Source organism: Eimeria acervulina, genomic scaffold (genome assembly GCF_000499425.1).
Source record: "Eimeria acervulina Houghton genomic scaffold, Eah_scaff31, whole genome shotgun sequence".
In the NCBI taxonomy this organism is placed as follows: Eukaryota; Apicomplexa; class Conoidasida; order Eucoccidiorida; family Eimeriidae; genus Eimeria; species Eimeria acervulina.
Window position 1 is genome coordinate 35,134 of NW_013549896.1, and position 15,200 is coordinate 50,333.

Sequence of the window (15,200 nt, forward strand, 5' to 3'; positions counted from 1 at the left end):
TCAGGTCTCAGTGACCGACAAGACGAAGGTATTGCTCTGGTGCCCAATGCTAGAGGAACCACACCAACATATCTCGCTTACTTCCAATAATCTCACGTCCATTCGAACAATTTGCAATGCCTCTACACAGTGCAAAATGTTTTGGACGTTCTATTTCAATGAGCATACAGGCCGGTTGCGAGTGAGTTGCCGTGAGCAGTATCGAGACTCCACCCGGAAGGAGGAGCTGAGAATAACCCCAGAGGGTTAATGTGCCGCTAAAAGAGGTCTTTTTTCACAACTGGAGAGAGGTCGAAGATATATACAAGGGGGGAAAGATGCGTATTCATGCTCGGGCGGCAAGTGCATGCGCACAGGAATCGTTCTTGCATGCAAGGCAAAGCTAGCGGTCATCTTTTGCTGTTCATTGGCGTGAAAGCACGGTACCTTTTCTTGATGAAGATACATCGCGACAGTATCGATATGTTCAACTGAGTGGTGTCAACTCTGCTCGAAGAAAACCGTTGACTCCCCGAGTTGTATTCCTAGCCGGCGGCTAGCTATTGACGCAGCTGCAGCAGGGCTTCTCCTTTCAGACGACTGCCTGAATTTGGTGTTTCTTTTCCAGGGCTGTGTATTCATTTTTCAAATTTTAGTTACGTCGCTGCTTGCCGTGCGCACAGTCCTCCTGTACGCATCGCTCACTGAAGCGACCGGTTTGGTCTTCATCAGTCCTCCTCACCAGACTTCCGGGTCCTCCCCCGTTAACAATTCACTTGTTGCGAAAGGCCACCTTATCTTTGTTTCTCTTCATTTTTCGTCTCTGCACCGGTTTGCTCTGGGCGCCTTTTTTATAGACTTCCTTGAGCTTCGCTCGGATGGCCTTTGCACGTGCACAGAGGTTTCTGGTCTCTCCTCCCACACTGTCTGTTTTCGCCACAGCGCTTTACCTTCCCCTAGGATTCTTGCTGGCTCTGGGTGTGCTGCTTGCTCGTTCCAGTTCCCCCAGCTCCATCCGAGTCGCATCTGCCGCATCGTGATGCCAAGCCGAACGACGTCGATTTGAGCTATTCCTTCGTCAGAAATCTCCATCCCGGCAACCGACCAAGCGGCGACTCAGCAGTCATTCCATCACTCCTGTGGCTTCCCGCACAGGCGCCTCAGGCCTCGCTGCTGCCTAGTGCTGCCGATCAGAGCCACCAGTGCAGAGAGCGGAGTTCTCTAGTGCTAGATCCATATGGAGTTGACTCTTCCCTGATTCTTCATCTTCTTTGCTAACTTCAATTTCCTGGTCAAAATGAGTCAATTCGTTCGACTTTTCGGCCTTCTGGCTCCACTTTTCCTCAGTTTCACACTCTCTTCAATCCCTTCTTCTTCTCACACAGTACACAGTGGGGATGCTGCTCGTGATTACATGAACCGATTTAATATTCCGGCGAACCATATCCAGCTGGAATGGGCCAAGGCCGGTTCTGACCTGCAGTCTTATGCGTACAAAGGGGTTACGTACAAGTGGATTTCACGTAAGGCGTTGGAGGATGAACTTGTTCCTTCGCATATGCAAGGATTGAAAGCAGTTGCATATCCAGCGGGAATATGAAAGCGGTTGCAGGGGATGATAGTTAGTGGACTGAGGGCTGGGTATTAGGTGTAAATGCAATTAGGTTATCGCTTTCTAGGGCTTCCGTTTCCGTATTCCTTGTTATTTTCAAATTCTTTTGGGGGGGTTGTTAGCTTAATGGTAGAGTACTCGCTACATATTCCGGGATTAATTGTTGTGGGTTTCTCGCGTGGGTGTCTCTATGCAGGTAACCAGACAGCGGGAGTCAAAGTGGGTTATGCGACAATGTGGGATCGGTCCAGGAAGGGTTACTGCACGCGAAGCGACGCAGAGGTAGACACTCAGCGCTATTTAGGCCAGCGGCTCATGGCTGTGGGAGCCTGCCCTAACTATGGGAAGTACATCGCATTTGTGGACAGGACTGGAAAGCCAGTGGACGATCAGGACCGGTTCACAAATGAAATTCATGGCAACACGATGCCTTTCTCAACTCAGGGCTGCTCCTCTTCCGCCTCCCCTGGGACATCTGAAGTGCCCATGGACAAGTCAGGATGGAGTATGTATTCTGGGTACTTGGTCAAATGTCCCTTTAATCAGGCTGTCTATCAAAATGACATGCTGCAGGACGGCGAGTACGATCCTGATGTCTGCCGCTTTGTCACGCTAAGCAATCCTCTTGTGTTCCTTGATCCCTCACTGCCAGGAACGTCCCTGGCCGACAAAGCCTATGCCTTCCACGGCAAGGGAGGGCACCAGGGATACGACTTCATTGGTAACGGTGTCGGCTGTCCTCCCTATTCACCTCCTCAGAAGACGCGTTCTATGAAATCTCCCAACATCGCTAACGATCCCTTCCTCTGTTCTCAGTTATCTCGTTGCACCAGCATGTGCTGGCCATGGGACATGAACAGGCCCTGCTACCGTAGCTTGCCTGCCGTTTTCAACCATTCCACCTCTGAGTGTCTTATCCTTGGATACCACACGCAGACATATATGGGAAGTAATTGCGCCGTCAAGACAGCGACGGATTCAAACGCCAAGTACTGTGTGAAGGCTCACAAGACTGTTGCTTCCTCCAACTACACATATGTATCGGCGTTTACCAGACCCGATTACGAAACAGCTTGCCGTAAGCAGCAGTCCTGGACTTCGTTTCCGCATAGTGTTATTGTGTTGTTCGCATATTCACGTATCCCTTTTTGCAATAGGATTTGGCAGAGCAACCTGCGGAGTTGTGGCGTGTCTATGCAGAAGGGGCAACCCCAGCTCAGCTCTTTCGATGTTTGCGTGCGTGGCTTTACTGTTGCTTCGTTGCAGCGCCGAGGGAGCCTCTGAAGAACGTCATGTTTGGGACCATTTCAGGCGGAATATGTACTCAGCTGGAAGTGGCATCCTCTTCTACAGGGACTGCAGGAGAGTGTGGAGAGGCCGTTTTCGAGGCTAGCAGCGACGACAGCCCACCTGGAGTGGGAGGAACGGGCAGCTCATCGACATTTTGGTCTTCGTGGTTTCCTGATGGGTCAGGCAACAGCCAGAAGGGCACCTGTAACCTGTATTCTATAGTGCCAACTTGCATCTTTACGGTGAACGGGGCTATCTCCTTTACTGCGCTAAGTGCTTCTGATCCCAATCTTGCAAAAGAACCCCCTGCAGAAGCTATTCTCCAGGGGCCTTGCTCCTCTAACCCATGCAAAAATGGTGGCACATGCGAACTCCCCAACGGTACGTGCAAGTGTCCTCCTTGCTTTACAGGGGCCAACTGTGAGACTCCAGTTTCAGAGTGTTGCAGCTCAGACGCAGATTGCAACGGGCATGGATCGTGCGACAGCAATAAGTGCAAGTGCAATGCGGGATTCAGCGGCCCAATGTGTGAGACTGGAGTTTGTGACAATGTGGCGTGCCTGAACGGCGGCACCTGTCAGATGCCCAGCGGAGTCTGCAGCTGCCCAGAAGGTTATTTGGGGTCGCGGTGCGAAACCACCGTTTGCGATACAGTCCTTTGTGAGAACGGGGGCGAGTGCGAGATGCCATCGGGCAAGTGCAAATGCCCAGCATGTTTTTCGGGGGATCTCTGTCAGTCTGAGAACCCTCGGTGCTGTGAAACGGACAGTGACTGCAATGCTCCACAAGGCACGTGCGTGTACAACAACTGTCAGTGCGCCCCTTCTATTACGGGAGACAAATGCGATAACACTGGATGCGCTGGGGTCACTTGCTTGAACGGCGGCGAGTGCAACGAGTTGACGGGACACTGCAGGTGCCCCAAATGCTACAGCGGGTTCAACTGCGAGATTTTGGAAAGCAATTGCTGCGAATCTGACAGTGACTGCAACGCGCCCAACGGTGTTTGCAACAGCTCGAACGCTTGCGAATGCGCTCCAGAATTTCCAGCTCCCAACTGCAAGGACGTGTGCTCAGACGTGCATTGCAGCAACGATGGGAAGTGCGACCCAACAACTGGCGAGTGCAGATGCCCGCCTGGCTGGGGGGGAGACGAGTGCACTGTACCAAGACCCTGCGGTGAAGGTGGACCGGTGTGCGCGGGGAACACCACTTGCAACTCTGAAACATCCACCTGCGTTTGCAAGCCAGGCTACACAGGCGAGGACTGCGCAGACATGTCCCCAGAGTGCAGCGAAATCTGCAAAGTGGGGGGCCATATCATAAGGGATAGTGAAGGAGAGTGCGCCATTGATTGCTATTCAACATGCTGCAAGTACTTGACGAAAGAGTGCAAGGACAAGCTGGGAGAGGACAAAGAACAGTGTGTTAGAGACTCTCTTGGTGCAACGGAGGAAGAGGCATGTTGCCTTGCGCGTGTCGAAGGTCAGCCCCCCGTTTTAGAAAGGCGAATTTTTGGTTGTGCCCTCTTTGGTGCAACTGATTTTAGAGAGGCGCGAGAAGTGGTCGGAAGTATAGCTTGACAGGAGCTAGCCTGGATCGTATGAATGCATGTTGTGTATGCTTAATTCAGAGGGAAGTAACGTGGCGCTGTACGCTGCATTAGGGATTGTTGCAGCCCTTCTTCTTTGTGGAGCTGCTGGCGGGATGTACTACAGGAAAAGTACTGTGTAAGCGGAAGCCTGAACTCGGTACTGTAAGAGCGAGTGAGAGCCAGGCCGTCTGCGGGCTGTGTAAGTGATTCATGCTCCCTTCCAGTTGGCTGTTCACATTTCTCCTTGCGTTTTTGGTTCCGACAGGCCGTCTGTCCAGAGCGCCCCATCGGAAACCCCGATAGATGAGACAGTGGGGGGAACCGACCGACCAGCGAGAGCCGAGTCAGCTATCTCAGTTGATTTCGACGACTACGCAAGTACTCCAGATGATGCAACAGGTGAAATTCATGCGGAAGGTGAGGGCCACTGGCTGGCTCAATTGTACTTGCTGTTGCACACGAAGGGTCTGTCTCGGAGATTGACTTTTGCAATTGATTGCTTGTGGCATACAAATCTGTTGAGAGGATCCCATATTTGGTGGCAGTTCGTAGTAGCGTCTGTTTGCTTACTATCGTCTGCAACGTTCAGTCGTGTATGCATATGCTGTTTTCCTTCGCATGCAGGTGACGCAGCGCAAGATGCAGAATGGGATGGTACGTCTAATGCAAAGACGGTAACGTAGTGTATTGCATACGTTGATGTAGTTTTCAGACCATTTCGACGGCGATAATTGGTCAACTACTTAGCAGCAATCATTTAAGGAGTGATACCGAGGTAGCTGCCGCTTTCCAGAATCTGTCTCCTTGTGCGGCGCTTGTGCAACAGATGAATGAACGTAACGGCGCACGAATTGGATAGCTGCAGACGGACAGAAGAAATTGATTGCGGATGAAGTAACGCTTTACGTAGTTGCATGCATACAGCAGCATCCCAATGCCAGTGGACAAAGGGTTGGTTGCGACGCGGTGGAGGGGAACTGCCCGAATTTAGCATTGAAACGTAGCTTATTCTCTGTTTAATGGGAACTGACATATGAGGCGTACTACAAGGGTGCCTTCAACACACAGTGGGACACCCCAATTTTTTGCGGTAAGTGGTGCTTAGTTCTCCTGTGGAGGAACAGGTTTGAACCCGCCAAGGCCAAAAGCAGATCATTCGGGGTTCGGTTAACTCGGGACTGGATGGAGAAAGCGCCTTAACGAATTCATAGGCTGGAGAGGATGCTGGCTTGCCCTGTCGTGGCGTCCTTGGGATTTTTCCCCGTCGTTTACGAAGCGTTGCGCCTTCGGTTGTTGGTTTCCACTTGCCGGCACTTGCTGTGTCGGCTCTTTCGAAACAGCCCTTTTGTTTACTTTTGTGCTGTGTGTTCTCTTTATCGGACAAGCACTCGATCATAGGTTGTCACTAAATTTAGATCCCTATCGGTTTTAGAACCCCTGCGAATTCTGGTGCTCCTTTCTCATGCAAGAGACTCGACTTGCAAGTTTCTGGGTGCGTTTTAAAGCGCTTGAACACTTTGGCGTGCTTCCCTGCATGTAGCTTTTTTTCCTGTAATTATGGGACTTGACATCAATTCCCGTGTACCAACTGCACAGTATTAGTTTAGTTAGTTTAGTGGCTAGTACTGGGGTGTGTTTTGAAGTGCTTGAACACTTTGGTATGCTTTCCTGTATGTAGCTTTTTTTTCGTGCAATTGTACATCCGGTGTACCAGAAAAAACTAGTCCAAGGGATTGATGCCACGTCAGTCCACTGCGCAGTGTTAGCATGGTTAGTTTGGTGGCTAATACGTAGATATGGAGTGCACTTGCATGCGTTCTGTGCTTATGAAGTTGATTGTGGGCGGTGTGCAAAATGTACGTTCGGTTGGTTAGCTAGTAATGCATATGGGGATTTGTTTCCCAGCAAAAAAAATGTGGCAGCGAGTGCTGCTTTAGAAAAATAACGAACTAAAGTGAACGCGAGGTGAGGAGCTGCTTGTTTGCACTTTTAAAACAAAACGTAACTAGAGCCAGGAGACCCTAAAGACGACTTTATAGGATGGGGATATCGTGGATACTAGAGTCAAGTTGAACTAATGATGCGCATTATTATCGCTGGCACCTCTGCCGCTCGTGTCCTTGGAAGAAAGCAGTTAACGACTGCTCAACTTCGTCGCCGAGACTAGCGGTCGTTTGAGCTGCACTCTCTCTTAACTTCTTCCGATCCTGTGGTGTTGAGAACAATTCCTTGATGTTTGTAATGGCTTTGCTCTTCGCCATCCGACTTATCAACTGCTTGAAAGTATTTCCGAGGGCCTGAAACAGCATGGTGCAGACACTTCTTGAACTACTTGCGCCTTTGTGCCAGCAGATACATGGGTTCTTACAGTAAGGACTACTAAAAAGAGCAACAGTCGAGGAAGTGCTGTACCGCTGCTTCATACATTTCCTACTCACCATCTCCAGGCGACTAAGAATAAGGAATTGAGAAACGGCTATGTTGTGGACGGCAATAAGAGGACCAGCAAATATGGCGATGCTCGCCATGATCCCAGTCTTCATGACAGCTTGCAAAGCGGTCAATGCAGGCGAGCCTGTTGGACTACCAACGAACGCATTGCCGTTGTCGTCCATGCATAAGCCTATTGGGGGACACCCTGTTGTCATGCTGGCTTGCCCCGTTTCATTTCCAGTGTTGGCGATCTCTGTGACCCCTTCCGTGACTCTGCAAGACCGCAATAAGTTGTCAAATAGCAATACGACTGCTAATGAGTGCCACGTGGAAATACTGTTTGCAAAGGGATTTTTTTTTGTAATTTTGAGTCTCTAGAGAAGAAATAGCGTGAAGGTATGCACAGAATACCCAGGAACTTACCGAACCAAAGAAGAAGCGAAGAACAAGCCCAGCGTCAGCCAGGAAATTATTTCACGGATTCTATCTTCTTTGCGCTTTTTAATCCATTGTTTGATCATTAACCCCAAGTACACCGACTGGGCATGCAAGAACATCCCGAGACCTTGGTGGCCGCTAGCAGAAAGCAAGCTGCCTGTTAGTTGCACCTGACTGGTAAAAACAGTGGGGGATCCGTACTGTGCCTTTTTCAGCATCCTCTTTTGCGTTGTAGGAAGCATCTGATTGAAGAGCCGTAGCCCTAAATCCCCGCCCATCAAGACCATGCCAAACGAACTTGCCTGCAAATATGACGAAGGCAAGAGCAGAGCTGACACTGGGTTTTCCGATATTTGGGGGATACCGAGTTGAAACGCTTGCGGGGTAGCTGTTGAGCGCTAGTGCCATGTAGCTTGCCTGAAACGGGTCATTGACTGAGACTTTCCATGCCTCATCGGAGAATGTCTTCTCAAGGCCATCTAGGTTCCCCGCGTTCATGATGTTGTTTGCGGAAACAGAGAATATGAGTGTCCATATGTGGCGGAAGAAGTGGCTCATTGCGCTTTCACTGAGTTCTCTGATTCGATCGACTTTTGGCAGTGACGCGTATTGTCGGTGCAGTGGTGGCGCCAGAACACTATGTGGAACCTGTAGGATAGCATAGATGCATGCATTTGCTTAACTGCTAGCCAGATACAGGCATTCGAGAGACACATACCCAACATGAACTTGCCAGCGCTGTAGCGTTATCCTTGTTCGCCATACAAAAATAACTTACTCCAAGGGGTCCCCCGGAGGTCATTCTGTTCTTCTCTTCAAAGTGCGCAAAGAGGTCAACTACGGCTGTCATGAAGACCTCTTGGTTGTCAAACATTCCCTTATTCTGTGTGTAGATGCCGACCAAGGTCCGCACCAACTCAATAGCCTCAGGAATACGGACGTTAATTGCAAGAAAGGAGTGGTGCCGGGCCTTGTACGGTGGAAGCCTCAGTAGTTTATTCACAAAGGATTTCAACCCCGATGGCCTACCAACAGAAGTCTCTTTTGGACTGACGACTTTTCCAATCAACGTGAGATTTTCAGTGTCGGAACTCCTTAGAAGGTCCAAACTATCCCTAAAGAGAGCGACGATATTAGATCCTCTGCCTCCCCTGCATTCGTGTTCTATCCTTTCTCTACTACCAGGCTTCATCAACCAAGTAATCATGCTGTCTTCGAGCTCCAATTTAAGGTATTCCTGCCAGGTTCTTGGCTTTGGCGGATGAACACGAGCAAAGTTGATCCCATTGAAATCCTTCATGCTCGTCCTTTGCCCCGCTTGAAGCTTTTTCTGAAGTGGCAGTTCGGACGGACACTTGATGGAGCTGAAACTGCCGAAGTCATACTATTGCATTGTGTGCATATGGGCTTTTCTTGCGTATAGGAGCAAATGGGAGATAAGCAAACCTTTAATTGCTGTGGAAGTCCCTCTGTAGCGGTCTCAGCTATGAGACTATCAAGCCTTTCTGAAAGACCGCCAGCAGGACTTCGAGCGCCTGACAGCTCTGAGCCAGTGAACGCCAGCTGATTCAGATGGAGGAAGACGAACGGGTGGACGAGGATATCGATGCACGAGCGAAGCTTTAAGTAAAAGCCAGAGGGCAGTTTCGACAAGAGGACTGAACAAGCGCAAGCAAAAGTATCTTGCCAAAGTGTTGTGTCTACCCACGTTCCTCAGAATTACCAGCACAAAAAAATAAATAAATATCATGCAGCAATCGATGTAAATGAAAACGTGTCGCCGGGCTGGCTGCTGAATGGAGTTGGAAATGTGGATAATCTTTATTTACTTACAGCGAAAGTGCCGCCTCGAATAATTTCGGACGAGATATTTTTTCACGAGCTTTCGTACGGTACGCGGCAGCCACCGGGAGAAGAGCAAGGACGTCGCACGTTGCGACACTAGCGCTGCAAAGTTGTGGAGTAAGTTGTCTACACCATCTGCAGGGAGAAAAACGGCACCGAAAGGCACAAAAAAGTACCACGGGATGCTTGGGAGTGGAGCTGATGCAGCTAGCCAAGCTGTCTTCCACAAACGCCCCCCAGGGGACTTACCGTCACATTTTATGAGTTCTTTGCTGTTTTTCCATTTGTTGCCACTGAGGAAGAAAAATATGCGAAAAATGCCTTCTCCAACCGGACCTTGCGGAAGGAACCGAGACAGCACAGTCGGTTCCTTGCCAACTATCTTCAGGGGACTTTGCTTGGTCACTGCCTTTTTAGGACACTTTGCAGAGGCACTTCCACAAGCAGCTTCTTTAGCAATAGTGTTTAGCAAGTCGCCAATTGGGCCAATAAGTCCTGAAACTCAAGCAAACCAGTCGTCGCAAGCGTTTTGGCGTGAGGCAGTGGCAGTTCAACACTGGCTATCGACGCCAGCGATTGCCACCCCAAATTACACGCATGCAGCTTACCGTGTTCAAAAATTCCGAACAAGCTTTCCAACGCAGCGCAGTGCAAGCTGACGAGCTTTGCTTGGCAGTGAAGTTGCTTGTCCCAGACACCCTTTTGCCAGGTTGAGGAGCACAAAATGCTCTCTTCGCTGGCGTTGGCAGCTCTCGAACCTAGCTTCTTGACAGCCTTTTTGCACAACGCTGCTCCTGAGCCGCACAGGGATGGGATTAAAATAGGACAGCTCTTGTTTCCCGCAAGTCTCCACCGTATTTTGTTGCTTGCTTTACTCCTCTATACTTGCAGATGCCCTTAACATAGCTTGCCTTGTCTATAACTCTTCAAAATCTGCGGGGAAGTCCTTGAGTCAATCATATACAGTAGATCCCACCCTGCGGACGAAAGCGAAGCAAGCATGAAATTTATTGCCAGTGCTCTGCTGGTACTTCTTTGTGGGGGTGCACGGCCAGTAGGTATGCTTACACGGCCCAGAATCATTGCCTAGGAGGTGTGCGGCTGCCTCCTGATTCCCGCCTCTCAGACTAAGCAGTAAAAAGTCCAATTCAGCGTTGTGGTTGCCTTCCCTCGATGGCACTTCTTGTTGGGCAGTCGCGGCAGACTCCAGCAAGGATGTATCTTCTGCGGCAGCAGCGCCGTTCTTCTCGGCGCTTGCCTCCAAGCTCGCAAGAACAGTGTCATCGTACAAACATGGCATATCCAGTGGTAACTCTGCACCACGGCGTGCCCTGAAGCTCATGCAAAGCCGTCGGATATTTACCCGTCCTCCAGCATACAGTTCTAAAGGCATAGAGTACTCCAGTCCCTCTGGCGGGAGCATCTGCCGCAGATTATTTACATGCTCAATGGCATGCATCTCCGCTGTGAATCATATCAGTACACAGATGCAACGCCGATTTGCGAAAATCTGCCGCGATATCAAAGAGATCCAACAAGATAAATGGTGACCCCCCAGCGTTCTCATTGACAGCCTCCGCAACGAAGCCCCAGGAGCTACGGCCTCTCCAGTTTTGTTTCTACACATTTCTTACCAAGATGCAAAGCAAAGGTGGCTTGGAACATCAGGTCACAGGAGATGCGCGGGACGCCTACAAGTAGGGACTTTCGTGTAAAGTGCTCTCTGGGAAGGGCTAAAATGCTTGGGATGAGTTTAGAACTCTTCCGCCGGGATCCCAACACAGTACCGCACATCCTGTATAAATGGGTAAGCCTGTGCTCATGGCCGCTGGTCAGGAGCTTCCGAAGAGGAGCTAACGGGCGTCGGTCACCTTCCGTTTCCCCGAAGAACTCATCGAAACGTGCAATGGCTTGAGCGAACCAATTGATTATTAGGGAGGCTGCGCAAGATAGGCGTGCCACCATTGAGAGCAATCGCTGGGGATAATAATAGTCATCTGTTCTCTTACCGTCCCGAGTACGGCACATAATATTACCGTTTCAGAAGTGCATTAACCCATGTGAATCTGTGAACTCAAACGACCCCCCTCCCCCCCGCCCCTGTACATTGCTCCAATATTACCGGAAAACAATTGACAACTGCACCTTCCCTATCTTAGGCAAGAGCTTACCAATTGGGCCACCGGTTCCTGCAAATGCAAGGTAGGATCCTGGAAAGGTGCTAAAGATCCCCACCAGACTGCCTACAAAAGTGGCAACCCGTTTTGGGGATTCTGGGTCTGTTTTCGACTTGTTCTTGGATGTTTGCCTGCGCACACGAGTAGGGGCCCCAAAAACATATGTTCTGATTAGGCCAAAAGATAAGGGGTTGCAGCTATGTTGCCACAGATTATGAGACACGATACGCCCTCACATTTCGATGAACTCTTCAGCGAAGCTGTGGCTGCTGCTTGTCGGTATGACGGTTTCAGTGGATTGTTGTTGACCTGATTGTTGTACACCCCCTTTAAAGGCCATGTTAAGAGAGGAGAAAAGGCGATTCAGGGCATGGCGTGGTCCTGCAGAGGGCTGTTTCTGAAACACTTCGAGTGGCTCTTTTATGGCAAGGATGTCAAGAAGCATCAGTCCGCGGCGGAGAGCGTCGGCACAGGCTGCTGGAGCCCCTTCCGCAGAACTGATTTGAGAGTCTGCTTGCATCAGCAAGTCCCGTAGTTCGTTAATGCTTACTTTGTCACATGAGGGGCTTTTGAGGTACTCTGGACAGGTTGTGGCCTGCAAATGAGCGCACGCTTGCCTCTTCGCTTCTGTACGGGCAGACAAGGCACGCAGCTAGAGCTCCCAAATAGGTTCCGAGATGTAAAAAACAAAGAAGGGCAAGTAAAGGCGACTTATTTGAAAAGGTGGCCAGCAGGAAAATATGGCTTGTGCAAACTTACCGTCAAGGCCTCTCAGCAGTTCGTTATCCCCAAGAACTTCCAATAATACTTGCATGTTCGACTCCGCAGTAGCAACTGAGCAAATGAAGCAGTAACGCAAGTTGTTATATACCAGCTTTATGCTAAAGGTCCAAAATTGTGGAGTGAAGGGAATCATCGTAGTAGCAATATTTGTAGGGAGATAATGCAGTTGGGGCAGGCCATTGGCTCGCATACCCGATGACGGCTCCGTGAGCTCCAGCCCTCTTGAGGGTCGTAGAGGAATATCTAGTAGATACAGTTTCAGTTCATCTTGAAAGCCTGGATCAAATGCCATACGACAGAAAAATAACCGAAACCTTCCGGTGGCTTCGTGAAACAGCATTGGAGCAAATCACAACACAGTCGAAGACAGCAAATGCGCACCATCCGAGTTTCCTCGAGTCTGGCTCTTGCCATTCTGACGTGGTAGACTTTTTTCTGCTGAAGCGAAGGCGAGAGATATCGTTCCCCCGGCTACTATCGACTTGAGGCGAAAGAGCTTCATTGTCGCTGCCGTCCCAGCGCTGCTGGGTATTCCTCCGCGAGGACCGGGGGAGTGGAACAGGGTAGGTTAGTCTGTGTAGAGAAGTGGCCCAGCTAAGAAGACGCTACACACTGAAGAAACAGCACGCTGAAACGCGTTGGCTTTTACTGCAGCCGTTGATGCCCTTGGCAACGCAGCTCCCCCCCGAACCAGGCCAGGGACACAGATTTGTGCCCGAGTAAGCTTCTACAAAGCAGCGTTTGCTGGAACCTCGTTTCAAGATTGTAGGCTTAGCCACTTTATCGGGTGCAGAGAGAACTACCCCGACAACATTGGCAGCGCTGTGGCCTGGACTCCGCGCTCGGCGATAGTTCGGCAGGTTGAGAAACTCAAGCAGCGAATGCTACAGGAAAAGCAAATAAACATGGATCAGATTGCAGAAGCTGATTTTCCCGAAGGGCGTTCTTGTTCGCGTACCAACTGCTGCGGGAAGAATGGGACAGCCACATTCCACCAGCATTCACTGCCGTCGGTGTCCCCAACGAACAATTTTCTGCGTCTCTCCAGCCTCCTACAGCAGATTTGCCAAATTAAAATACACTTTTCTGCTTGTGTTTAGCAGAAATTTTAGAGCGTTGCTCAAGTCCAACGCGCAATCTTCGGACCCACCGCTAGGCCTTGGCGTTGTCAGAGCCACGGTGACCATCGCCGATTCGTAGGCTGCTGTCCTGTTTCACAAGGTTGCCAATCTTCCACTTGAAACCAGCTTTATCATTACTTGATTATCAATATGGGGCATGTATCGTGTTTTCTTTAGTAGTTTTGGCATTTAGAAGTACGGCCATACCGCTCTACTCTTGTTGGACCATCGGCACGGCGCTGCCAAGCGGTAGGCCCGTTTAGCTTGCATCACTTCTTGGTTGGCAAACCTGCTGCCTCAAGAGACTTTTCCCGCATATATGGATAAAGCGTCGCAAAAAGTGTTCTGGCGGGCCTTAATGCGTCAGTTCCTCAGCAATCTGTCACTGCCTTCGCACGTAGAACCCTTCTACTTTGCCTCGTGCATGATGTGCTACGCAGTTCGATGTCCTTAAATATTGATAGAAGCTTGAAATGAACCGAATTTCACGCTGCGGTGCAGTTTCTTAGGTAGAATGACTGCCAGGGGCCACCATGTTCTCCTTCGAAAGGGGTTGCCGTGTGCACCCTGCGTACCGTAGAGCTGCTCACGCTCGTCGGGCTATCGCAGACTGAAAAAGATACGCAGAAGCTACAGTTTTAAGAGGGCAAACCGCCTTAAATTTCTCATTATGATGTCGAGAACAGTTTACTGAGTCCTGAGCAGAAGGGCATTACAGGCTCTTCAGCATACCGTTCTACACATCACCTATACGGACGGGGCAACTTTTAATCCAGTACTTGTATTCCCACTGTATGGTGCTTTTGCCAGCGCGCAATACTGCGTGCTGCATCAGCCTTTGGTTGGTGGCCAGCAGGCGGCAACTATCCTAAAGTCTTTACAAGATACACCAACGTCTGAAGCAGTTCTACAGGAAGCGGAATTTCGCGGGTCAACTAATGCACCCGATAATGTTGATGTTTATGCTTGATATAAGTCCATACTGTCGTTTTTGCTGGGGGTACCCTAGCTACACAGATATTTACCCCACAGTAGTTGTCAATCAAAAGGAGCAACAAACGCGCGTTCCCTTAAACTAGAATGCGAACGTTACTTCTCATTCCGAAACAATACCATACGTTGGCAGGCTACTGGCATTACAGCTATGCGGAAACCGATATCACCTTGCCTTCGTTGACGGTAAGAGATACGCCTCGAACGCGGCCACGTTATGCTGCCTGAACCTCAACTATGAGGCTAGTAGACACTGTCATGCAGGAACCTGGCACAGTCTGACACTTCGATTCCTTCGCAACCACCTTCGCTTGCTGGGAGTATACCCACTGGACTTCTGTGAACAAAAGTTCCACTCCTGCCGTAAGCAAGGATGCTGCTGCTGTTGGGGAGCAACGACAATGTCCGAAATTACAACTATCTACATTAAAGGAGAGAAGTTGCCCAATTGGACGCAACAAATCTTCCTAGCTTTGCCGGATCCCCGCTGCTGCAACATCAGGAATGCGAAGGAGCGAGGAATGCCAGCAGCATTGCAGTGACGATGCAATGGTAACTAGCCGCTGGCACCTTTAGATCCATAACGGCCGGCCAGCTCATAAGAGTAGTTGCAGGCATATGGAGTAATTATCTATCTATTGGTAATTCTTTCCCTGCTGTAGCACCCTTTAAGTCTGCGTACGGCATGCAAGTTTGCAGGAGTTCTGGTTCGCTGTAAAGCCTCGCCGATGCGGCCAACCAAAGAAGAGCGCATGCCCCGCGTATGTAACCCAAAGTGGCATGCAATACGATAAAGAGCAGGCTACTGAGCACAACGAGCAAGAGAAGCTGGTTACTACAGTGTGATAAATCAAGACTTGCACCCGGTGACGCCGCCAGCAGGAGGCTGAGTTGCCAGAGGAGAGGGTTTAGGCGGAGTAACATGGAGAACTAGT

At 50.1% G+C, this 15,200-nt stretch overlaps 2 protein-coding genes across 2 annotated transcripts; one reads left to right on the top strand and one right to left on the bottom strand.

Annotated features, from left to right (window-relative positions):
* Positions 1-1,276: 1,276 nt before the first annotated feature.
* Positions 1,277-5,158, top strand: EAH_00006930 (EGF-like domain-containing protein, putative; the record flags this gene model as incomplete). The annotated part of the gene is made up of 6 exons (XM_013395998.1): positions 1,277-1,502; positions 1,788-2,312; positions 2,858-4,366; positions 4,548-4,611; positions 4,741-4,892; positions 5,100-5,158. The coding sequence occupies 6 exons, from the start codon at positions 1,277-1,279 to the stop codon at positions 5,156-5,158; spliced, it is 2,535 nt and encodes an 844-aa protein (XP_013251452.1).
* A 1,480-nt stretch (positions 5,159-6,638) lies between these two features.
* EAH_00006940 (hypothetical protein, conserved) lies at positions 6,639-12,653 on the bottom strand (the record flags this gene model as incomplete). Its single annotated transcript, XM_013395999.1, has 14 exons — positions 6,639-6,772; positions 6,901-7,181; positions 7,332-7,648; positions 8,125-8,676; positions 8,793-9,004; positions 9,180-9,326; positions 9,441-9,686; positions 9,800-9,982; positions 10,260-10,655; positions 11,363-11,499; positions 11,605-11,995; positions 12,128-12,202; positions 12,344-12,427; positions 12,533-12,653. 14 exons carry the CDS (start codon positions 12,651-12,653, stop codon positions 6,639-6,641), a joined length of 3,276 nt encoding a protein of 1,091 aa, XP_013251453.1.
* Between the last annotated feature and the right edge of the window lie 2,547 nt (positions 12,654-15,200).